The sequence below is a fragment of the Cottoperca gobio genome, chromosome 13 (genome assembly GCF_900634415.1).
Source record: "Cottoperca gobio chromosome 13, fCotGob3.1, whole genome shotgun sequence".
In the NCBI taxonomy this organism is placed as follows: domain Eukaryota; kingdom Metazoa; phylum Chordata; class Actinopteri; order Perciformes; family Bovichtidae; genus Cottoperca; species Cottoperca gobio.
The window spans coordinates 19534915-19559394 of NC_041367.1; the positions used below are offsets into that span (position 1 = coordinate 19534915).

A 24480-nucleotide genomic window follows, 5' to 3' on the forward strand; every position below is an offset into this window, starting at 1 on the left:
ATTGTTTTCTTCGTCTTGGAAGGCTGCATTTCCTCTATAGCCTTTTTCTGACATGGCATGGTTGCAAAAGTCACACATCTAATAAAACTCTTGTGTAATGTCCAAGAAAGTTTTAACACAGTGCTTTTAAGAAAAAGAAAATAGTTTGCCGCAACAAGATTCAGTAGACTACAATTTTGAAATGGGAACTGCAGCAACAATCTCATTGAGTTTTAAATGAGGTTAACTTAATAAGCTTTCACAAGAAAGTGTGGCACTAAACATTAAAAACATTTTATTCATCATCAGAGTATTCACTAACAGTCCAAAGTACCTTTGAAATATTAAAAAGTATTATGTCCAGTGTCTTCACTTTGATTACTTCTTGGTAAACTAGTGCTAAAAAAAGAAGATGCCTTCTCCAATCAAATTAGGCAGATTTTCCAACTCTTTAATAAAACACATCCTCTCCCTGCTCATTTTATTTCTTAAAGACTTAAAGAGACATACAGCATAACAAAAATATTGTGGTTTTTTTAACATAAAAACATGTTCTAGTAGAAACCCAAAATAGAAATATGAACCTGAAAATTAGCATGCTATGTCTCCTTTAATAACTCAGCATGTTATTAAATTTCCCCTTGTCATAAATATTGATGACACATAGAAGTACACATATTCATAGCACATATTGTACTTATTCAACGGATGCAATTTCTCAGCGATAACAGAGAAAGGGGAAATAGATCTACCTCCCCCTCACTTTGGCTCGAGCCTCTCCTCTGACACGTTGAAGGACATGGCAGCATTAGAAAACACAAGAGGAGAAATGTTTTTACATTTTGTCCATAGAGACTTACAATATGTGCAAACAATCATGAGGATACAAGAATCTTGCAAGTACATTAGCTTCAAATAGGCCAAACTAATTTTACTGCTACTAAAGTGCTTTTATTTTTTAAAATATTATTATTATTGGCCACGGTGCAGTCGAAAAACAGATGGGTTTTCAGTCTCCGAAGGATGATGTGAAGACTGTCTGCTGACCTGACATCAATGGGGAGCCCGTTCCACTAGTTTGGAGCCAGGATTGCAAACAGGCGGGTTTTTGTTGAGGGCAATCTGAGTCCCACGGTGAGGGAGTAATGAGCCGATTGTCCGATGCAGAGTGAAGTGAACGTGCTGAGGTGTATGGTTTGACCATGGCCTGGATGTAGGAAGGGGCTGATCCATTCACGGCAAGGTAGGCCAGCACCAGAGTCTTAAAGCAGATTCGGGCCACCTCTGGTAGCCAGTGAAGGAGCGGAGGAGCGGTGTAGTGTGGGAGAACTTGAGTAAGTTGAAGACCAGTTGGGCTGCTGCATTCAGGATGAGATGTAGAGGTCGGAAGGGACATGTAGAGAGTCCAGCAAGTAGGGAGTTGCAGTAATCAAGGCGTGAGATGACAAGAGCCTGGACAAGAACCTGTGTCGCCTTCTGAGTCAGTAAGGGACGTATCCTCCTGATGTTGTACAGAGTGTGTCTGCAGGAGCAGGTTGTTGGCAGCAATGCTTGGCACTGAAGGACAGTTGGTCGTCCAGTGTCACATCCAGATTCCTTGCAGTTCGATGTTGGTAGTAAGGTCTTGAATGGGAGAGCCCTTACCTGGAAGAAAAAGCAGTTTGGTCTTATTGAGGTTGAGCTTCAAGTGGTGTGCAGACATCCACTGAGAGATATCAGCCAGACAAGCAAAGATTTGTGCGGCCACCTGGGTTTCGGACCATATAAAATAAATAAAATAAATAAGTTCAGTGTCTTCTGCGTAGCTGTTGTAGGAAAAGCCATGAGAGTGAATGACGGAGCCAAGTAAATTGGTGTAAAGAGGAGGGGACACAGGATGGACCCCTGAGGAACCCCAGTGGTGAGCTGTCAGGGTTCTGAAAGGTTATTTCCAAGTTACCCTATAGGTGTTACGGTCTTTGAGGTAGGATTTGAGCAGGGAGGGAGCAGAGCCTGAGACTCACGATTCTTGGAGGGTGTAAAGGAGGATCTGGTGGTTCACTTGAGTCGAACACAGCAGAAAGGTCCAGAAGGATGACAACAGAGGAGAGGCTAATCTAGCAGTGTCTATGAGTAATTGACAAAGTAGCTTGCTAGAAAATAAGGAGGAGGTGGGAGACTGGGGGTTAGAACAGTGTGGAGAACATAGAGAGGGGTTTTGGGTTTGGAGAAGGAGGATTACATTTTTGATTCAAATAAAGCACTTTTTCCTGCAGAACTTGAGGAAGAGGAGAGAAGAGATTGATAGGTAAGGAGGGTTTTTTGATTTCCACCATTTCCTTTCAGCTGCCTGTAGGATGGATCTGTCAGCACACACTGAGTCATCCAACCAAGGAGCTGGAGGGGACTGGCGAACCTGCCGTGAAGTGAGAAGACAGAGAGTCCAGAGATGAGAACAGAATAGAGAGGAGAGTGTCTGTGGCAGAGTTGGCAAGCATGAGTGAGAAAGAGTCAGATGAAGGGAGGGCTGAGAGGACAGATGAGGCAAGAGAGGAGGGAAAGAGGGAGCAAAGGTTACGGCGGACAGGTACAGCGTTCGAGAAGGTTTCTAAGATTCGGAGAAGGGTAGAGAGTAGGATATATGAAAAAGTGATCAGAGATGTGAAGCGGGGTTACTTAGAGGTAGAGCAGTTTCTAGTGACTATGAGATCAAGGTGGTTGCCAGTTTTGTGAGTAGGTAGGGACGGAGACTGTGAGAGAGCAAAGGAGGTTAGCATAAGTAGTAAGTTGGTTAAGTGGAGGGATATTTTCAGTATAGATGGATAGAAAGAAAAACACCATTTTGGGGAGATCAGTAGACCAGTGCCGTAACGTTGTTTATGGATCATTGATGGTTAAATAAACTGCCAGCGGGTCTAGTTCAGTACCCTGGTTTCCACAGTCATGTTGACCTAGGATATATTTGTATGTGTCTTGCAGTTGCTAGGAGCGAGGTTAGATAGAAAACAATGTCATGCTGGTCAGTATGTTTCTGCCACAAAGAGGAAAAGACAAAGCACACATGAAGGTGTTGGAGCAAAAAAAGAAATGGAATTAGGTGTTTGTGCTCTCATAGTGATCAAAAGAACATATTTGATCAATGGCATGCAGTTTTATAGGGGGTAAATTAAAAATGATTATTTTCACCATTCAGCCTTTTCTACAAATATATTATAAACAGCCTTTATGAATAACATTTGTATTTGACTCATCTTGCATCAAACTTAACATCTGTGACAGTAATGAGAGCTCATACTCCCACTGACACACATTTCCTGCTGTGTTTTAATTAGACATTTCCACTACAAGGATTTAAAACGGAGGATTTCAAAATAAATCTTAAGAATTCCACATCAGGCTGTTCTGCCACTAATGGCTTAACTAGAAATCACTAAATGTTCAGACTTTAAAAGCCCTTCCTGATTCTCATGAAAGCAATCCCAATATCTTGTTCTGGTATTTCTTGAGCAGATTAAGTGATACAGATTAAGCTTTTCTCTTTGACAGACATCACAGAGGAGGATGTGTAAGAAAGAAAAAACACCAAAGAAGCCTGCAAGGGCTCACTCAAGCAAGGCCATTCATAGCCAGTGGTATTAGGCCATGGTGATACGAGGATAGAGAGGCAGACTTGTGAAGAAAGGGGATTTGTAACGCTTTATCCTCCTTTTGTGCTGAAAGAGAATTTAAAACGATATCCCCTCCTTCCTACTGCTGACGTGCCTTTGAGTTGCAGCTAGTCGCTTTATTGGAGATGTTCAGTAGCCTAGCGGAGGACTCTGAATGAATATGACTTTGTGAATATTGAGCAGGTCTTTGATGATGTACCACTCAAAGAAAATGGGATCTCAACCTTTCTATGTATTAATTATTTGCTGAATTTGGCCTATGTGGTTCTGTGTCAAAGAGGTGTTTACTGATTGAGAGCCTTATTCTTATGTTGTTTCTTTCTCTTTCTGTGCAGGGTACAAACTAATTGGAAGTCACTCAGGAGTGAAGCTTTGTCGATGGACTAAGGTAATGGGATTTACTCCTTTCAATAAAGTGTTTGACTTTTTGACTAACTGAATGCATCAATTACTTTAAAGTTGTGGTTTCTGTTGGTCAGTCCATGTTGCGAGGGAGAGGAGGCTGTTACAAGCACACTTTCTATGGGATTGAGTCTCACCGATGCATGGAAACTACCCCCAGCCTTGCCTGTGCTAACAAGTGTGTCTTCTGCTGGAGGTATGTACCCAAAGAATCAAGTTACTGCAAAGTTCAGGGGCTAGTTTCACAGAGACTATGACTATGACTTAGATTAAACTAATAGTCAGATTTCAGATAGAAGTCTAAATCAATATGTTGCATAAAGTCTAGTTCTTGACTATCTTGAGTAAGACTAATCTTCTATGAATTGTGGGTAATGGAAGACTTTTTGCAAAGAAACAAAAATGGCGATTGAGCAACTGCATCAAATCGCTCAGCTCCTGCAGGAAATGTTTGTCTTCCAAGGACATTTTACTGTTAAAGCAAAGAGTGTAATAATACAAAAAGATTAATGTGAGAGCAAAATTAAGACACAAGTACCATTCTAAAATATCTTTGTGAAACCGGCCCCAGGTTTACATACCTTGCTTAAACATATGTGTGGGCTGTTTTTGGTCTTATCCTCCCTCCCCGTCAGGTTGTTGGGAAATATAATTTGAATTTTATCCCATCAATGTCACTTGCTGCAAAAGTAGCTGCTGTTCAGCGAAAGTAAAAGCAGGCATGCTTAAACTGTGATTTATCATAGTGGCTCAGCCCTCTGGGTGCCAACCAGAGGCTAACCGTCCCTTAATTTGTCCATTTCTGCGAATGATCACTCTGCACTTCAGGTCTGGGTTCAGCACAGACTTACCCCAAACCACTTGGCTATATTCCTTTACTGATTTTATAATCACTTTATATAAATAATACATTTAAAGTGTGCTGCTGTCACACTAACTAAAACACTTTAATAGGTTGTTAAAGATTATGGTTTTTTTAAGAGTGCAACATATGGCTTCTTGGACCACAGTGGAATCAACCACAAGAAGGGACTCAGAGTTGTAATAGCATTTTGGGATTATTGCATGCATGCTTAGTTTTCTCCTAGTTTTGTTTACCTTACCTAACTTGTGTACCTAACGCATTAAGCGGTGATCTCTTGGTGGCAAACAAGTTGATGATTTATAAGCAGAAGACTAATGGCCAGTATAACTGAAAGCCTAAAGGTGGACACTGATTCATTATGACACTGGCGAGAGACTGGGCCTTTGACTTCACTCTGATAGCATTTACAAAGGCAACAGTGTTGAGCGCTGAAAGGTCGCTGTCAGAATGCACCGCGTTGAACTGCTTCCCTGTCACCACAGATATGCCAGTCTCCCTTAAGGCAGCTATGTGGAATGACAAGAAGTAAGCAATTTAAGGGCACAAATGTATTGTTGCAGCCACCCGCGCCATCCACCTCTTTGTAGCAAAAAGTAAGTTTTAATTTGATGTGCGTGGTCAGTATGAGTGGTGTCAGTGTGTGCATATGCATCTGACAGACTGTCTGACATTTGTGAAGCTTAAGGATTTGTTGTTGCACCTAGAGTGTTATTAACACCCACAGGAGGTGCAATGTTTTACACTATGATGCATATTTTCACTTTATATGTTTTCATAGGGTGAGAATACGCATGGCCCTCATAACTCACTTTAAGTTTGTGAATACACTTCTTTGGTCTTGATTTCTAGAAGGATTCTCATGTGAATCTAATAAAATGTGTTTTTAACTTCATTTGTGTCCAAAGCCTGATGGCCTACATCATCTAAAGCAGGGGTCGGGAACCTTTTTGGCTGGGAGAGCCATAAAAGCCAAATATTTTTTTTATGTATTTCCTTGAGAGCCATATAAATTTGAATACAACTTTATGCGTGCATTTGATTAAGAATAACACGTCTCCGAGTACTAATAGAGGTATCAGTGTTGCATTGAACAGGAGCTCTTTTATTAAATAAACTAAACGCTTACGTTATTTATCTCATTTATGTGCACGTTTCAGTGTTTACCGCACGGGTGTCAAACTCAAGGCAATTATATCCGACCAGCGAGAAAATATCATATGTCCGTCATAACTGGCCCGCATGGTTTTGGTAATTGCATCAATGCTATGGCACACCACGGGAAAAGACATTTGAGGAAGAATCTAAATGTGTGAATGAAATGAAAGTTTGTGGAAAGCAAAGGGAACCACACCACAGATCTCTGGGACGATGTGAGCTGGACTGTTTGTGCGACATAACGAAGCATCTCACTGTTAAACCTGCAGCTTCAGGGCCGTGTGATCACGGACATGTGTGATGCCGAGCTGCCTGTGGGAGACTCTAATGCAGAAGGAAACTTTGGTCACTACGTGTTTCCAAACACTGACAAACATCTCCACCGCTGTGTTCCCGACAGCATTCTGCTGATCAACTGAGAGCATGTGCCGACTTTGCTGCTCAGATATTTTAATTGAACTGCTCAGCAATCCGTTTGCAGTTGACTTAAATATGTTCCATATCTTTTTGCACTTTATGTGTACCCTGTTCAATAAATGTGGACCATGTTTGGCCCTTGACGTAGTCCCAGTTTTTAATGTTGGCCCTCTGTGAATGAGTTTGACCCCCCCCCCCCCCCCCCGCGGTCTACTGCTTGCTTTGCGCAGCTTCGCGACGGGCGGGGCTCCGCCCCCTACACACACACACACACACACACACACACACACACACACACACACACACACACACACACAGCGGAGGAATAGAGAGGGGAGAACTAAAAACAAATCCGCTGCTAAATGTTTTACTTTAAAATGACACCGTATAATTATTTATTACTTGTTAAGTTAAAAAATGTCAGCTCAAAATTGTCTGTGAGCCATATCGCGTTATCGAAAGAGCCATATATGGCTCGCGAGCCATAGGTTCCCGACCCCTGTTCTAAAGCAGAGTAATGCCTTGCAGGGATACTGGCTGGATACTGGATAGTGCACCTATTGCAATTATTAAATAAATAAAAATTCAACCAGCTTTGCATAGTTGCAATGTGAGTGATTTGACGCACATTTCACGTCATCTGTCGGCCCTCGACGCACGGAGGGAAGCTAAACATTGTTCATTTGCACATACCACCCGCATTGCAAAGCCGGCTACAAAGTTTCCAATCAAGGATGTTGCCCCTACAGCTTATTTCAGACTTGTGTAAAAATGTTGTATGTCTTTTTCACTCACACAGAAGAACTTGCACACCGACAACAGTGTGTGTGTGTGTGTGTGTGTGTGTGTGTGAGTGTGTGTGTGTGTGTGTGTGGCTAGAATGAGTGCCGCTGCTACCCCTGTGTGCCGACATGCATGTTGTGTGTGTGGCTGCGACGTTACTGTGTGTGTGTGCAAAGTAAAACCGTCATGTGGCACGTGTGTATATTTGACCAGCAAAACGTTAAGAGACCAATTGGCTGTTCACCGGTCACGGCCAATCAGCTGACATCTAGTAAAGTAGCATTCCTAACTGAGTCGTCTGCTGTTATTTCTTATGCTTATCTTTGTGCCCCACTAACAGACACCACACCAACCCTGTGGGCACAGAGTGGCGCTGGAAGATGGACCCCGCTGAGAAGATCCTGCTGGATGCCTTGGAGAACCACCAGAGCATGATTCGACAGTTCCGAGGTTCGTACTGCAGCAGCACATGCAAACATGAGCGTATCTCTCCGGTTCCGTCTCTTGGTATAACTTGTTTCTCTCGCAGTCTGTCTGGCTATTTGTTTATCCATCCATCAGTTGCACTGTTGAGTTTCTGGAAACAGTGTTGCCGAAGCATCAAAGTACAAAAGTACACAGCATTAATATTAATGTAATCCCTCTTCTAGAAATAAACACAGACACTGTAGCATATACAACACAACGTCTTCGTCATGCACACTTGGCCTCTTTATTTTACCGCTCATGTGACCTTTTGTAAACCTATGTGTAGTGAAGCGTAGTGAAACTCAAAATGCTGATGTTTCCTCACACCCAAGTGTTATCTGTTTATTCACCATGTCATATGCAGATAGGAAAACTAACCGTTTACATACATATCATAAGCAGACATAATTCATTAATGTGCCAAATAAATCCATTAAAGGTACTTTGAAAATTTGAGCCGACTATATGGTGTGTGTGCAAACTTAGGTTTTAAATTGAACAACTCATTTATAAAAGACATGTTTTACTATAAAGAGTTAATAGAAATAGATTCATTGAAATTCCTAAATGAGCATGCTCCATCAAGTTACTCCCAACGTGGCAACAGCTGGGTAGCTAAAACTAGCAAAAGGTGTTAAGAAGTTATAAACGGTGTACTTTGCTTTAGGCTACCTTCTTGTTAGCTGAAATATTTTTTTTAATGTATAAACTCCAGTAATATAATCAAGCATGTAGTGCAGTAATGTGTGTGGGCTGTACATGTGATAGAAGAGTGCACTGCTGAATGAACTGCAGTTACAATTCAATTAAATGGACAAACTTTTAACCAAAACACATTAAAGAATAGCAGCTAAATTGGAATTAGAAGTATATAATGTTTTGTAATATGCTCTGCTCCCACGTTTCTGGGCTCCATTTGTGTTACTATTACTAATACTTCTTATTATAATTAATTCTCTGGCTGCTACCAGCATTGGCTGAGGACGGCTAGTCGGACGCCCAAAGCTCAGTCAAAACATTAATTTTGTGATCGTCCTGTGAATATTCCCTGAGAAGGTTTTCTGAGAGATGATGTCAACACATGGTGGTGGCGCATCACAAGTACTGATTGGAACACGTGTTGTAAAGGTTTATTAGCTTATGTTTATAGTATTGTTCTAAGGTTTTCAGTTAAACAACATTTAAGCTATAAAAGGTCTTCACCAAACTCATGCAATGTCTTCACGTCGCATTTTTTTTGCCAAAGACATTCAATTAACAATGATCCAAAATAGAAAAAGCTGTAAATCCTCACAATTGAAGCCGTTACATACAAATATGTAGTATTTTCGTGTGATCTGTAACTTTTGATGATTTATTTATTTGTCAATTGTCTGATCCTTTCAACACTAAATGGTTGTTCTTCACCTAAGTCTTTGTTGTGTGCATTTTGATGTTTTGTTGTGACCTGCACAAAGGGTCACTGATAGTGTAAAAGCCATAATTAGTAACCACACACAATTTGCTTTCATAGCAGTGTTGTATTTTGAGATTCTGTCACTTGAGGATCAGCTGCAGTGCAGCAGTTCGCTCTTGCACTGCTCCAGCCCAAACTACATCTTGTTCATTATTTCACAGGTATGCTGCAAAGTTAACGCTTTACTTTTGTGACAAGACAGTGGCTGTGCAGCCTGTTGAGATTCTGAACTAATGTATCCTGCAGACCCCCTATTAGCACAGCTACACACACACACACACACACACACACACACACACACACACACACACACACACACACACACACGCACGCACACAATTCCCCTCAAGCCCAAACTCAGTCTGACTTCTTTTCCACTCTCAACTCTTAAAGAAGCCAGAACCACCATCCATAGTTTACACTGGCAGGCACTGTGGCCTACTTTAAAGATTTCCCCTATAATGCAGATTCTTAGCTTGAACAAAATGTACAGTACATTACATCAAAGATTTCCTAGCTGACGTGTATGATTGTATCTCCAGCCAAGGCCTGGCTTCATCCTGCGATCGCACACTCAGAAGGCTGCCTCTCTAACCTCAAAGCCACTGCTGATCCCATTATAAAACAGAGACGCAATTGTACTCAGGATATGATATTGATGCCAAATGCTGAAAGCTTTTGAGATGTGTCTTCTTCAGAGGGCTACTTTATAACTAATATCATTCTCAGCAGTTATTCATGATGTATTATGATGCATGTCACCATAGAGAATGTAAATACCTGATGTTAATATAATGGTACAATAGTGTATACAAGCTTACGTTGACGGCTTCTTAGTTCACTTGAAGTAAAAAGAGATTACAGTTTCGCCGCTTTGTCCTGAAAATAGAGATAAGCACATCTTCAGATGCTTTGCATTTCTAATGAGAAACATACTAGAGCAAAGCGCAAGCCTTAATTGTCATTATTATCCATCATTTTCTTTCCGGTTGCACCACAAAATGACATTAAGCAGCCTTCAATTTCATTTACCATTGACGTGAGCTGTTTCTTAATGTGTAGCGCGATGAACTATCCAGACACTCTGAAAACCTACACGGTGATTTAAACAGGTTGGTTTCTACTCTGACTACCTGATCTACAGCGTAAAATGTGTCATCAAATAGCAGTTTTAAACGGCATGCAGGCGTTTATAATGAGAAGTTATTAGTCACGCTTTAAATGAAGGAAAACAAATGCAGTTTATTGCCCCGCCAGCTGTCACTTTAAGTATTTACAGAGAGAAGGGGGATCTTGATGGCAGACAGTATAAATAAACATTGGAATCCTGCTACCTGAGGGGAAGGAGCTCGGGGGCCAGGCCTGATGTTGGGCTCAACATGCAAAGACAAGTCGATGTGTCTTCTTGTCAGTGTTTTTTGTTAACACGAAAACGTATTCTACTTTATTGTGATTGAACTTGTGTTGACATGATGTTGTGGCGGGATGCAACACTGTAGGAATGATTATAAATATGTTTCGGTTCGATTGGTTTGTTTATTTGATCTTATATTTTACATTCATCAGTTGTTCTAAATATGATGCAGTATTATGCTCTTTGGTTGGCAGCTAACTCTAACTGTCCTGCTTGTGTGTGTGCTCGAGGCAATATGTTAAAATCCACATGAGCATGAGTCTACTTTTATGTCAGTACATTTGCATATGTACAGGAAGAAGAACTTTCGCTGAGTCAACTTATGAATTAAATATTTTGTTCTCTGATTTTCTTAGCTACAACAACTCTGCACTTTTAATTTTTAAAACGACTCGCTCTAGTGATGCATACTGTACTTGTACACTGCGCCCTTCCATCCAAGCACCCATGTCCTTGTTACATTCTAGTAGACATCAAACATTACCACCAGAGAGTGTTCAGTGTGTTTCCTTACTCACACGGCATAAACACATTAAACAGTGAGAAGAAGTGTGCCGAGCAAAGGATAATTACACGTCATTTAGCAGACGCTCTTATCCAGAGCGACTTACAGTGAGTAATGACAGGGCCCCCCGGAGCAACTCTGGGTAAAGTGCCTTGCTCAGGGGCACAATGGTGACACCCTGGTATTGAACTCACAATACCAGGAGTTCAATTTTGGAAGCCTAATCACGAGACCACCACCACAATGACTTCTTGACCACCTTCAGTGAGTCTTGAAACAAAGATAATGGCAGGATAGTCGAGAGCACATCGAAGGTCTTTGATAATAGTCGTATTCAATTATGCTGCTTAATTATATCAATGTGTAATAGATCCCCACGTCCTCGCTGAAAGGCTTCATTTCATCGTAGTGATCCACCTCAGAAACAGAGAGCCCCCTCAAATGACCCCAAGGGAGGGGATTATGTGAGAATGTAATGGAATTTCACATTACTAATAACATAAGATATATGCATTTAATGAGGTTTCACACACGTGCGCCATCCTTCAGTACTTTCAGAGGATTTCTCTGAAAGCACAGTTTGTGGTTTTGTCTTAGCAGCTGTTGCGAGATGTGATTTGTCCTTGAAGGGTGGCACGCTAACGGTTGCTTTCTGTAGTTCAACTCTACACAATGTTTCAAAATTATCAATAATTCATAGATGGTGCTATACAGCATATGACGGCAACTGTCCCAACCTTTATTTAATTAAGATTCACTGCATGTACTCCTAAATTAAATGGCATCTGCTGTAGCTTTAGCATTATTGCATTAAATCCCCACGACAGTGTATGAAACTCTTTCCCTCTAAGCTTTTACTATTTGTTTATTCCCTTTCTCCCTTAAATGTTGCCACATTTAATACTTTATACTTTCTTCAGACGGCTGGATTATATGATCCGTTGCTGTTACTTTACTTGACACGCTCTACCTCCCCCACTCCCCTCCAAACCCCAAAATCATCATTTCCTTTACCCAATGGAAACAAAGACATGAGTGTCACTCTTAAAGTCATTTTATTGTATGTAGTCATCTTAAAGTTTAATGGCACTCGTCTATTAATCTTTATAACATTTATCCTCTCAGAAACCTATGTTGAGCATATTCTTACAGCACCCTGTAGTCTGTGCTGGTAGATCCACTGAACATTGGGAGAGTCCAAGACCACCCAGTGGGAAGAAGGAGAGGGGGAGTGGGAGAGAGTTAGACTGGGCTTCGCGCCCGACTCCCAAAGCTCCAACTTTCCCCGTCTCTCCTCTCTTCTGCTCATTTTTCAAGAGTACCACACGTCTCTCTTGTGCCTTTTAGTAATTACTCAGTTGGACCGCACTTCAAAGAATGACCTCATGCTGTTATCTCCCCCTGTTTTGATTAATGCTTCCACATGTGACGACATAAAAACTATCGTCTGTTCAACCTCTGCCCTCTCTCCCTCCAGGTGTCCCTGGAGTGAAGCCCGAGCGGTACGAGGAGGGCTTGGCAGTCAAGCACTGTGCCCTCTCCTTGGTGGGTGAGCCAATCATGTACCCCGAAATCAACACCTTCATCCGCCTCCTCCACTCCCACCACATCTCCAGCTTCCTGGTTACCAATGCACAGTTCCCAAAGGAAATCGGGTAGGGGCAACACGGACACACACTTTGTTGTTTGTGTGGGTGTTACTATTTACTTCTCTCAAAATAAACATTCCAGCCAATCTGCTTTGGCTCATTATGTTCCTACGGTATATTTGTATTTCCTGCCTTGCCAAGCTCTTTTGAAGTCTGGGGGGATGAATCTGTAGGGAGCAGCAGGAGTGTGTCGCAGCAGTTATATTGTTCTCGAGCAGAGAGGATCAAAGCTTTGGTCTCCACAATAATGAGTGCTGTGTGTTCTTTAACAAGGAGGGTCCAATACAGTTGTGTTGAATGGAGAGGTTTGCTCAAAACATTAAAGAAATTGGTACAAAAAAAATTCCATTAACTTCCGTTGTATTATGAGAAGTTTCAGAAGCGGGCATATCAAAACCTTTGTGCATCAAACTGAAACTGTCTGCATGACCAGATGCCACTGAGGATAAAGTGAGCTTCTTCTGGCCCTTTTTAAAACTATCATAATGAACGATGAAGCCTTTGCTTGAGTACTGAAACATGCATTTCCTTTAAGGACCACTTGCTTCTGGCTCCACAAAGGCTCTTACTGTACTTACGGAATTGGGAAATATATATTTCATAATGTACACTTTTCCCACAAGAAGCCCGGGGAACCTCTAACCAAGAGCGAACCTGCAGGTGATGCTGTTTGTTAGGTAAACAATGCCCAGAATGACTTCTCTTTTGTGACGACAGTGCAGGTCTCCACCTTCTGCAGGACTTCACCACAGGCACAGTTCCTAGAGACACGCATGCTATGCACCTACAGCAACTCTATGAAAAGTTAACCTCCGATGGTTTTATTTTCAACCGATAAATAATTCACACACACACACATTTCTTTGCTTTGTACTTTAGATGCAGCAGGGTTTATGAGCATCAACAGGATAAGTTTTACGTACTGAAGTGACCTCAGAGTGTCATGACTCCCTGCACCACGGCTTTTACTCAGCACTCGTTTAACACAGCACTGTACCCTCTGACGTCCCTTTGTTTGAAACAATAAAACAAAGCCTTCATCACATGTACAGTTTATAGTGTGACGTGCAAGAAGAACTTGGCAAATGCGTTTTCGAGGCAACATTGCCAGGCACCAATAAACAACAAGCGGACATCTATTGTATTATTGATGATGTTCGCTGACACAAATGAATACTTTGCACTTAGGTTTCATCAGGAATTAATTGTGCGTTAAATCATTCTAAAAACGTGTTTTGTTTTCTGCAGATCAACACGTACAGAATGACATTTTATGTGCTTTCATTTTATTGAACTCACTTCCACACAGACGAGGTAATTATGTCTGAGTTTTGGCGTTTTGGATTCAATTTAATCCGAATCCGGTTTATTATTAAGTAGTTTTAAACATAGTAAAATTAATTAATTAATTAAAAAAGTACAAAAATCAAAAAAACATAACTATAGAATAGAAGAAAATTACTGTACAAATCTGAAAAACAATGTGTGCAATATATCTGTGAAGACAATACAATAGACCCTAACCCTACAATACATTGCAAAGTGCAATTTCTTCTAGTAGCCTAGTGAACTATCTTTATATTATAAAAATGTATTTGATTGATATAGACAAAAATGTATAAATTAAACTATCTGGGATGAATTGTGGTTTCATGCATGTGCTCCACATAAATATTAAGTGGCAAAAATAATATAGAAACATATTGACGAACACAAAATAACCTAGACTGCATTAGCCTGTTTGAAACAAACATGTTGAGGTGTTTGCCTTGGTTTCTGTCTCCACATACTCTTTGACCTCAAATCTTGAGCGGCCACTCTGTCCTGAAGCCTTGCAGGTTGTCAGACGTACACTGACATAGCCCATAATATATTGGCTAACTTGCCCGTCACATGCTGCGGAGTTATCATAAACTCATCGAGCAGGTTGATTGCAAGGACATCAGACATCAGCCATTTATTTCCTGCCTGTCAGAGCCGCCTGGTTGTAGGTGAGCTGTTGCAGTTTATTGACTCTCTATTCCAGTTCTGCTTTCTACTTTGTGAAATGAACCCAACGTAGAAAGAGCTGACTTTCTGTCTCATTGCTCGTTTGGCTAATTGGTTGTTTTTGCATCTTTACATAATTGCCTCTCTTAATGCACAGCACTCCCATCTAAATGAAAACACATGAAAGAATAGTGCTCTTCTTGTTTCAGTCCTGGGAATCTTTTTAGATTTCTGGTTCTGTTTAATACTGTGGTACGTCCTCCTGCTCTTGCTGATTGTGCCTCAATGCAGCTACATACACACAAGTTAATGTCTTTCCTCATTTAATATTAATGAGAAGCACTTCTAGTTTTTCACAGCGTCTTCCTCCTCTGCCCCCTCATTTTGCCTGTGCAATGAATGTGTTGCGTTTAGCACAGCTACACGGAGTGTTTGACTTCATGTTGTTGCATTTATGTCAACTACAACTCTGTGCTGAGAGTTATACGCTCATCTGTTTTGGTAATATTTAAAGGTTTGATGACATTAAGGGGGACTAACTTCTTGAATTATAATTTAAATATATTTGTTTTGTTTTGTTGTTTCTTTTCAAATGCCCCCGAGGTTTTGTACTACTTTTCTTATCAGACTCTTTCAGTCTCAAACTGGATCATTCTTATGCTCATTTCTCCTCCATATTTTCTATCATTTCCAGGAGCCTGGTGCCAGTTACCCAGCTGTATGTTAGTGTGGACGCCAGCACCAAAGACAGTCTGAAGAAGATTGACCGACCACTTTTCAAGGACTTCTGGCCTCGCTTCCTGGGCAGTCTCAGGGCCCTGGGAGAGAAGGTAAGCTGCCCATTGAGCTAGTTTGTTTTCCAGCCAGAGAGTGTAAGGGGTGAGCTTTTTGAAAGTTACTGTGAAGTAAGATGCTGGTACTCGAGACTAACGACGTCCCGTCGTCTCGGGTATGATAGAAAATGTGGTTGGGACGAACAGAGATCTTACCCGGGCGTCCGGACCCGCCCTATACTCCCTGATTATGCTGCATTGTGTTCAACAAACCCGTGTTGCCTGTACTGTAGGGTGTGGATATATTCACACTTTGCAACTGCACACATTCTCCACAAGTTAAATTGCTCATTGGATTTCTATACGTTTGCGGTTGGCTTCACAATCATAATTAATAATATACAAACAATGTTTTATCAGCAGGTTTTTATAATAGCATTGGACTTGGCTTGGATTAAGAGTTTGAAATAGATTGTTCATACATTACTCAATCCCCCTCAGAGTTGGCCCAATTTGCATAAAAATGTAAACATACAGCATTTGTTGTTCTTGTGTCCGGTAGAGGTAGCTGGGAAATTTGGTGCAAAACGCAGGTCTGAATATTTACAGGACGAGATGAGATGAGAGTTTGAAGGTTTTGTTACCTCTCTCGCTGTTAGCGCACTTGTGATGGTCATTGGCAGCTTAGCACTGTACAAGCTAATAATAACTATTTTTCCTGAATGGCGGTAATGTTACAAACTAACGTCAACATCGCTATAAATAAGAACGCAGTGATTGTTTTTAGTGCCAATGAAACTTGTTCTCCCTGATCACATCAGCTTAATACTTCAAGCTTGATCAGTTTCTTTACTTTGTTCTAGAAGGGTAGGGTTGGGGGACAGGCGATACTCATTGGTAGGTAGAAAGTCAACAGTATATGCCACATAGAAGTGATATACATCATCTGAAAGCTGGGAGATGCAGCTCAGCATTGTGTGTCAAGATTGTCTAGTCATAAATCTGTAATAAAATTGTTTTGGTTAGCGCCTATTCAAATTTGAAAGTTTGTAATGTATAAGGGCTTTGCACATTATGATGATAGTATATAATGAACATTACCATGCTCTATTATGTCTCATAAGTTGTTTGTCGGGTTGAGACCATTGGTTACACAGATTTGGTGCTAAATTTGAAAAGATATTACCACTGGAGAAGTAATACAAATGGTCAAAAATATCAAATTAAAACACCAACACTTTATATACAGTATAAAAATCTATGCTGTGATTTGGCATCTGTGGATGGCGAGCACTGCTGTTCTGGATACTGCTCAGAAACCCCTGTGTTATCAATGTAGATAGAAAGCCATATATCCTCTAAATGCTCTCAGACTGTAGTTTAAGGTTGTAAAGTTTCATGAGTCAGTGAAAAACAGCTCATTTTATACAGTGTGGTCAAGTTTCACTACAATGAAATGTCTACTATGGGGACTAACTTCATCACACATGAATACAATTGAGCTCATTTGATCCTCAAGAGTCTCAGCTTTCCAGTCATATCCAATGTATTCAATTCCAAGACTGTTTAAGGAGAAATATTCAAATACACTGTTTTAGAATACCACCTATAAATAACACATTTGTACTGCATGTAAAGAAACAACCTGGTTTTCTGCCCCGAATTGCGAGGGATTAGCATAAAGTGGGCATTCACTGTGAAGGGGAGACTTAGCCATAGAAAACATTTTCATTCAGATATCTTGAGGTTAGAGTTCAAGGGACCTCTGACCATATGGCCGTGCCAGTTTTTCTATCGCAACATTTTGCCTAATAGCGACAAGCTATCATGAAATAGATTACCAATACCAATGGATTACTTAGGTTGTCAAGTTTTGATACCTTCACTGAGTGTTCATGCCGGCTGCACCCTCTGAAAGACAATAAAGTCTGCAGGCAGAATATGACAAGGTTAATTACTATGCCATAGTAATTCTGCATCACAAGTACACACAATGTTTTGTCTATAATTAAAAGTGTATAGCTAATTATCCCCTGGAAATGTGTCCCCGCTTCATTACTTGCGTTAATTGTATTTTATGAATTTGATGGTTTCGTTTGATTAAAACATTCCATAAAATTGATCAAGTAAATGTCTAATCGCATGATTGCCGTTAGGGAAATGTACGTTTAGGAGAATCACAGAGAATGTCTTTGTTAGAGGGATTGTGTTGTATATGGTGGTTGATAAGCAGACGAGGCATGCTGCTCATCACCACCAGTTTCTCATCGAAGTGCTTGTCGGACGTAAAACAAAAAAACCTGAATCAACTCTATGAATGCACAGAGATTATATTTCAAACGTACTGAAGCTCCACGACAACTGAAGATCTTGACGACACAATTTAATTTCTTGGTAAACTGTGAGCAAAAATATGTGGTGATTTTTAACAAAAGTAATCTCTTATCTCCAACAAACTGTTAGACTATTGGAAGTGTCAGATTCGTACCTCCTGTGCAGGCTCATCTTCTTAGTTTTGAGTGAATCGGAGCAGCTGATGAAAAGCCTGAGTCCTCTCAGAAACCCCAGGTTGAGATGTCCTCTATTTTTACTAAATTCCTTTGCAAGCACAGCAAGATGGCAGTAAATGATAGAGAGCACTTCAAACCTTTTAACGCTTCACTCAAGTGGGGAATAGTAATTTCTTATTGATTCCTGAGACTTTTAACACTTTGGCTTTTTAATGCCACTGCCATCACTGTAAGAATGAAAGAATGTACACTTCTATTAAATGTGTGATCAATGTCCACAAAAAGTGCATCCCAAAACCTTGCACACCTTTTCAGCATTCCTGAGCAGAGGGAAAGTCCATTCTCACATCCTGCGTCAGCCACCACACAGACCCCTTGTGTATATTGATCCTCCCTGTTCAATGTGAGGGGGAAGAAATGGTGCTTTGGTGCATCAGCATAATGACTTATTGAAAGATATAGGCTGTGCAGTTTCTCATAGGCAGCCTCTATTACGCCTCATCTTAATGGACCGAACTTCCAAATCGAAATGCAAACAAATAAATTAACACTTTATTTGAGGTGCTGGTGAACGCACTGCTCGAGGCAAATCACTGGCGATGGATCACTGCGCACTGATGGTATCTAGATCAACATCTTCATTCTGCACGCCAACAAACAAGTATCATTGTGAGTTAACTGCAGGGGTGGGCAAAATAACAGGCAACATCTTGGAATTGAATAACTGTCACGTCTTGGTCATTTTTAAGATCATTACACTAAGGGATCCAGTCATCACATGTTATAGACCCCTGAAGTGTTTGCATACATCCACACACAGCCTCCTCAAGCTGGACTATTATCACACTATAAGATGTCTAGTGACATTTTTAAACACTGAATAAATTCAAAGCCAACACCTTACAGTGTTTGGCATTTTGTTTTACTTGGTCAAGTTCTCTATCTGACCGTATTATGAAAAACCTTCATTCAAACCAACAACCTGTGGACACCAGACACACTATCTCATATAGGGTTCTGGTGATTATGGACATAATGGTATCACTGGTTTCCCACCCGCTAAGTGACTAAAGATTAATCCAGTGTAGGGCAGATGGGTGACGGCAGATGGCAAAGTCCTGCTGGACCAGACGCTGGCACTTTTGCACCACTGGTACATTCATGCACTGGAATCTCATTATTTCTAATACTGCTTCACAGCCTGACAGTTAAAGACAGTTTAAAGAGCATCAATCTGAAGGATTCCTTTTATAATTGGTGTCAAACAAAAGTCTAATGAAGGTTTCCTGACTCAGTATATATATATATATATATATATATATATATATATATATATATATATATATATATATATATATATATATATATATATATATATATATATATATACTATATATATATATTTATATTTATATTTATATTGGTATTATTTTGAACTGCCCCGGTGTGTTTGCACATATACATCAGTGACGATATGGTTTGCCTGTGTGCAGTGTGCCCAGTTTCCAAAAATAAACTCTCTTTCACCCCCCCCGTCTCCCCGTCTCCCTGTCTCAGCTCCATAAAATTCTAAGTCCCCCTTTCATGGTGGACTCTATCTTCATCCTTCTTTAGTGCTCATCCCTCTCTTTTCTCCTCTACCTGGCCCCCCCTGACAGGGCACTGGGAAATTGATAGAGTTGTGCCTTACTGTCGGATTTGGAAAAGGGGAAGCTTGAAATACCCCACCTCCCTGCTTCCACTGGCCAATTATCCCCTTCTCTACTAGGCATAAAGGACCTAGTGTTATAGATAACTTCCCAGTGAGAGAGGGAGAGCGTGAGGATAAGAGTGCTCCCTCTTCTGCCATTGTCAATTACTTGTTTCTTTGTATTATCTGTTTCCCAAGTCCTAAGTCCTCACTATTCCTCTTTTTTTATCTCTCAGTCTTTCCGTGTCTTTCTTCCTCTCCATCACATTCTCAATAATCCTCTTTCTCCTGCTATACAGCAACAACAATAGCCTGAATCTACACCCATGAACTGTGAGCAGGGCTTTTGTGCAGTCCTTTATTTACCCAGGGAAAGTTAACTGAGCAAGTATAAGGGTGATTTCCAGATCATGTTTTTATTTTTTTATTTTTTACCATGACCTCGATACAAATCTGTATGAATAAAATATCTCACAATACATAATGTGCCCTGGACCGCAGGTTTTCACCTGCTCCTACTTTCCCTAACAGCTGTTCGCTGTCAGAGTTTCACCTCTCTCTCTCGCTCTCTCTCACACTCGACAGTGCACGTCATTGGGTCCTCGGTATTATACCCGCCAAGTGTGAAGTGGATTGGATGAACAGTTGTCGAGACAATCGAAGGACAGACATACATACAGGCATTTCAGACTTCCATTTTAGTGAGATGCTTTTTGACCTTTTTCCTTTCCAAGCAGAGTATGAGCGTCAATCAAGTGTGTTATGAATTTTGTTTCTACGCTCAGTGTGTTGAATTGTTACAGTTGACCAGACCACCTCATCCAGCAAACAAACACCTAGCTTATGGAAGCACTCGCTTTTTTTAACACCCAATCTAATTGTGTTTTATAACAGTGACCAGTAAACTGTGAATTCAGTTTTAAAGATGAGGCGTGTTGTTGGCTCACACTCTGTCGAGCAATACCAAGCTGTTGAACACTACTTGCATTAGGGTGTTTGTGTACATAATTGGTGACCAATTTGCTTAATAAATAAATGAAATGTCTCTGCTGAATGTGGTTGAATAAGAGGAGCATAGAAAAACACACTATTACTACAACAATCTCACTTTTAACCCTTTTTCATCAATACCCAACCCCCGTTTGTCCTTTCAGAGACAGAGGACGGTGTACAGACTGACGCTGGTGAAGGCCTGGAACGTGGAGGAGATGCAGGCCTACTCGGAGCTCATTTCTCTGGGCCAGCCAGACTTTATTGAGGTCAAGGTAGGGTTCAGCAGCATGTGCTTTATATCTTCTATTTCCCCTCTCAGTTGATGTCTTATTTATCAGTTTGTTTCCCTGTTGGTGTTTCTGTTTTCACATTATTTTTTCTTGACCTGAGGTTTGATGCATGTCTGGATTTAAACCCTTGTGATAGCAAAGCATTTCACACTGCTCGTCATTAATGGGGTTTTCGAAAAGCAAGTATCACTGGCCACAAGGCTGGTTTTTGAAGAAACAATTATTTTTGATATCTCTTACAATATACACATCATCTGCGATCCCTTAAGTCTACCAAGTTAGGACAACCTTTAAGGGACTGCCCTTAAATTCTTGTTGAAAGTAAACCAGTAGAATTATATGGCAATTTAATGGGAAACAGTTGTACTGAATAAGTTCAACAGCCCCAGATGTACCTAAATATTTGAAATGAATATCAGCATCTCCTCCTTCCATTTCCCTCGCTCGTCTCTCTGGCACGCCACCAATTCATACATCAAGGAAACGGGCTGAACAAACAACCTGACATTCAAACTGAAAGCTGAACTTTCTTCAAGTCATGTATCATTTGCAATTTTTGTAAAAATGAAAGAGCCACAACTGATCCTTTTTAAATATCATAATTACTCTCACTAAGAGCCAAAAAAGACTTTTGTTAGTAACGTAAAGCTTTTATTATTTAATAACTTCAGGGTCCTTTTGCGTGCAAGCAAATTTAGGTTTGTCTAACTTTATGAATTATTGACGTTGTCAGTAAATGGTCTGTTTTATGTGTTTCTGGGTGCCTTTTGTCGGTGAGGGATTTAGTCTGAGTTTGCCATTGATTTAGTTAGATTGCGAGCAAAAACTAACTTTGAAACAGAGTTAGTTTTACACCTAGTAAATGAGTTCAAACCTGATTATTCAGCTTTGAAGAAGAACATTGATCACAATGACATCTACAGTTATTTTCTGTCAAACACTGCTGTTATGCTAACACCCCTGCAGGATTTATGTAGCCAGTATGTGTGTCCATATACGTAGATAGATGTCATAATTCACATGTACCACATCAACCTTGTCACATCTGGCAGATGTATTAATAGTACGGGAAGGGGCTCCTGGTGGCAGTCTGAGCTGTTGTCGCCTCAGCCTGTGGTCATTATTCAGTGTCTCACATCAAGGCGTGATCCCAGTAATAAGGACAGGAGCAGTGGTAGTTGTAGCAGTGACAGCTGTGACAGCAGTGGTAGAGCCAGCCTTTCCTGCCTGTAAGTGACGGAACCATCTTCATCTAATTCACTTAGATTTTATTATATTACACTTTTGGGGGCCCTTCAGAGAGCCATTGTCTTGGTTATACCCAAACTAAAGGGTTCATAACCTGCAGCAAGTAAGCATCATGCCTGACATGATGCATGACGATAGGGAATAAAGTGCAAAACCAAACACATCCATTGCAGCACCTGCATAACAAAGGAGGTTTTAGCTAGTTTTGTGAATGACAGTGAGAGTGTTTGACAGTAACACAGTCTTATCCTAATCTTTCCTGTCTATCTACATGTGTTGACACTGATATTCGACCCGACTCTGTTGTATAGTCATGTGTGGCTCAAGTGAAAAATTACCTTTTAAACTGTTCAAGTTCTTAAATTTGAGCTCAAGTTTATCATAGATGTGTTTTTAATTGGCTGTTGGAACATTACATTGCTTTGTTTTTAATGTAAGTCACATTGGAATGCTCTGGAAAGTGGCGCTCTCTTTGGGTCCTGTCATATTCATTTATTATTTCACCTCACATGTTTTTCTTCATCTTATTTGACACTTCATCATCATCATCATCATCATCATCATCATCATCATCATGGTTACAGTAGTGTGAAGGCAAGATGCCTATGTATACTACTGGTCTTAACATAGATTTTTGGGTGTACGCTAGTAGTTGTAGAGATAGTCCCTCCAGTGTTTGTCTAGTCCAGATTTAAAAGCGTCAGGGGACGGTGCTGTCACAACGTGGTTTGGTAGAGAGTTCCAGTCGTTTATGATTCGGTTACTAAAGAACTGTTGTCTTATCTATCTGTTTGCTCTGGGTTTGATCAACTTCAGAGAGTGTCTTCGAGTCCTGTCACTGCTGTATCTGGGGAGTAACGTATCCGTGTCCACCTTGTATTTGTTGTTCAGGAGTTGATACGTGACAATCATGTCTCCACTGCGGCGTCTGTATTTTAGTGATGGCAAGCCTAGCAACTTCAATCGAAGCGAGTAGTCTTTGTCTGCGAGGTCAGGTATCAGTCGTGTGGCTCTACGTTGGACCTGTTCCAAGGCGTTTATCTGGTACTGCTTGCTTGGATTCCAAACTGGTTCCGCATACTCCAAAATTGGTCGGACAAGGCTCTTGTATAGCAATACGAGGGTTTTTTTTTCCAGATGCGTAAAAGATCGTCGCATTATCCCAAGGACTTTGTTAGCCTTCTGTGCAATATTGTCGACGTGTGCCTTGAAGTTGAGGTTTTTGTTGATGATGACACCGAGGACTCGTTCTTCGTCCTTTTCGAGTAGTTTGACTACACTGCCAGTGTCGTCTGTCATATGATAGGTGAAGTCTGGATGTCCTGTGCCTAACCGGATGAGTATACATTTCTGCCGGTGAAATTTCATTTGCCACTGGTGGGCCCACTTGTCCAGGTTGTCGAGGTCATTCTGTAGCTCTCTGCAGTCGTTCATCGATACAATCTTTCTGTAGATGATGGTGTCGTCCACGTAAATCTGGATCTGGCTTTTTAAAGCAAGTGGTAGGTCGTTTATGAAGATCACAAGCAATAGCGGACCGATGACACTGCCCTGAGGCACACCGCTAGTCACCTCTATCCAGTTTGAGAGAGTACCATTTACAGAAACTCTCTGTTTCCTATCTCTCAGGAATGATGTCACCCACTGTCCTGTAATACCATAGCTTTCCATTTTCTTGACTAGACGCTGATGCGGCACTTTGTCAAAGGCCTTTTGAAAGTCTAGTAAAATTGCATCAATACGTGATCCCTGGTCTATGATGTCAGTCCATGCATTTAATGTCTCCAGTAGGTGTGTCGATGTTGAGCGTCCCGGTACAAAACCATGTTGGTGTGGTGTTATTATATCATACTGGGAGAGGTGAGACATGATGTGGTCACAGATAATAGTCTCCAGGATCTTGCATGCCACAGATGTGAGGTTTACTGGTCGGTAGTTCAGTGGTTCAAATTTGCCGCCCTTCTTGTAGATAGGACTGATAGTTCCAACTTTCCAGTCTTCGGGAACTTCACCATTGTCGACCGATTTTTTGGTATATCATATGTAGTGGTGTTGCAAGTTCATTGCAGAGTTCATTGAGTATTCTCTGGTGTATCCCGTCCGGACCTTGCGATTTGTTGGGCTGCGTATTCTTCAACAATTTCAGCACCGTCTCTCTGTCTATCTTCAGTGGTTGCATGTCAAGGACATTATCTAGTCGGGGAATGTCAGGAATATTGTCCTTTTCCACAGTGAAAACATCTCCAA

General features: G+C 40.9%; 1 protein-coding gene across 1 annotated transcript in view; it reads left to right on the plus strand.

Annotated features, from left to right (window-relative positions):
* tyw1 (tRNA-yW synthesizing protein 1 homolog (S. cerevisiae)) overlaps positions 1–24480 on the plus strand; it is a 61244-nt gene that overhangs the window by 14969 nt on the left and 21795 nt on the right. Inside the window, exons 9-14 of the mRNA XM_029446953.1 lie at positions 3962–4014; positions 4106–4224; positions 7589–7698; positions 12569–12746; positions 15424–15559; positions 20857–20967. Coding sequence (XP_029302813.1) covers positions 3962–4014; positions 4106–4224; positions 7589–7698; positions 12569–12746; positions 15424–15559; positions 20857–20967 — 707 coding nt within the window. The remainder of the gene's footprint in view (positions 1–3961; positions 4015–4105; positions 4225–7588; positions 7699–12568; positions 12747–15423; positions 15560–20856; positions 20968–24480) is intronic.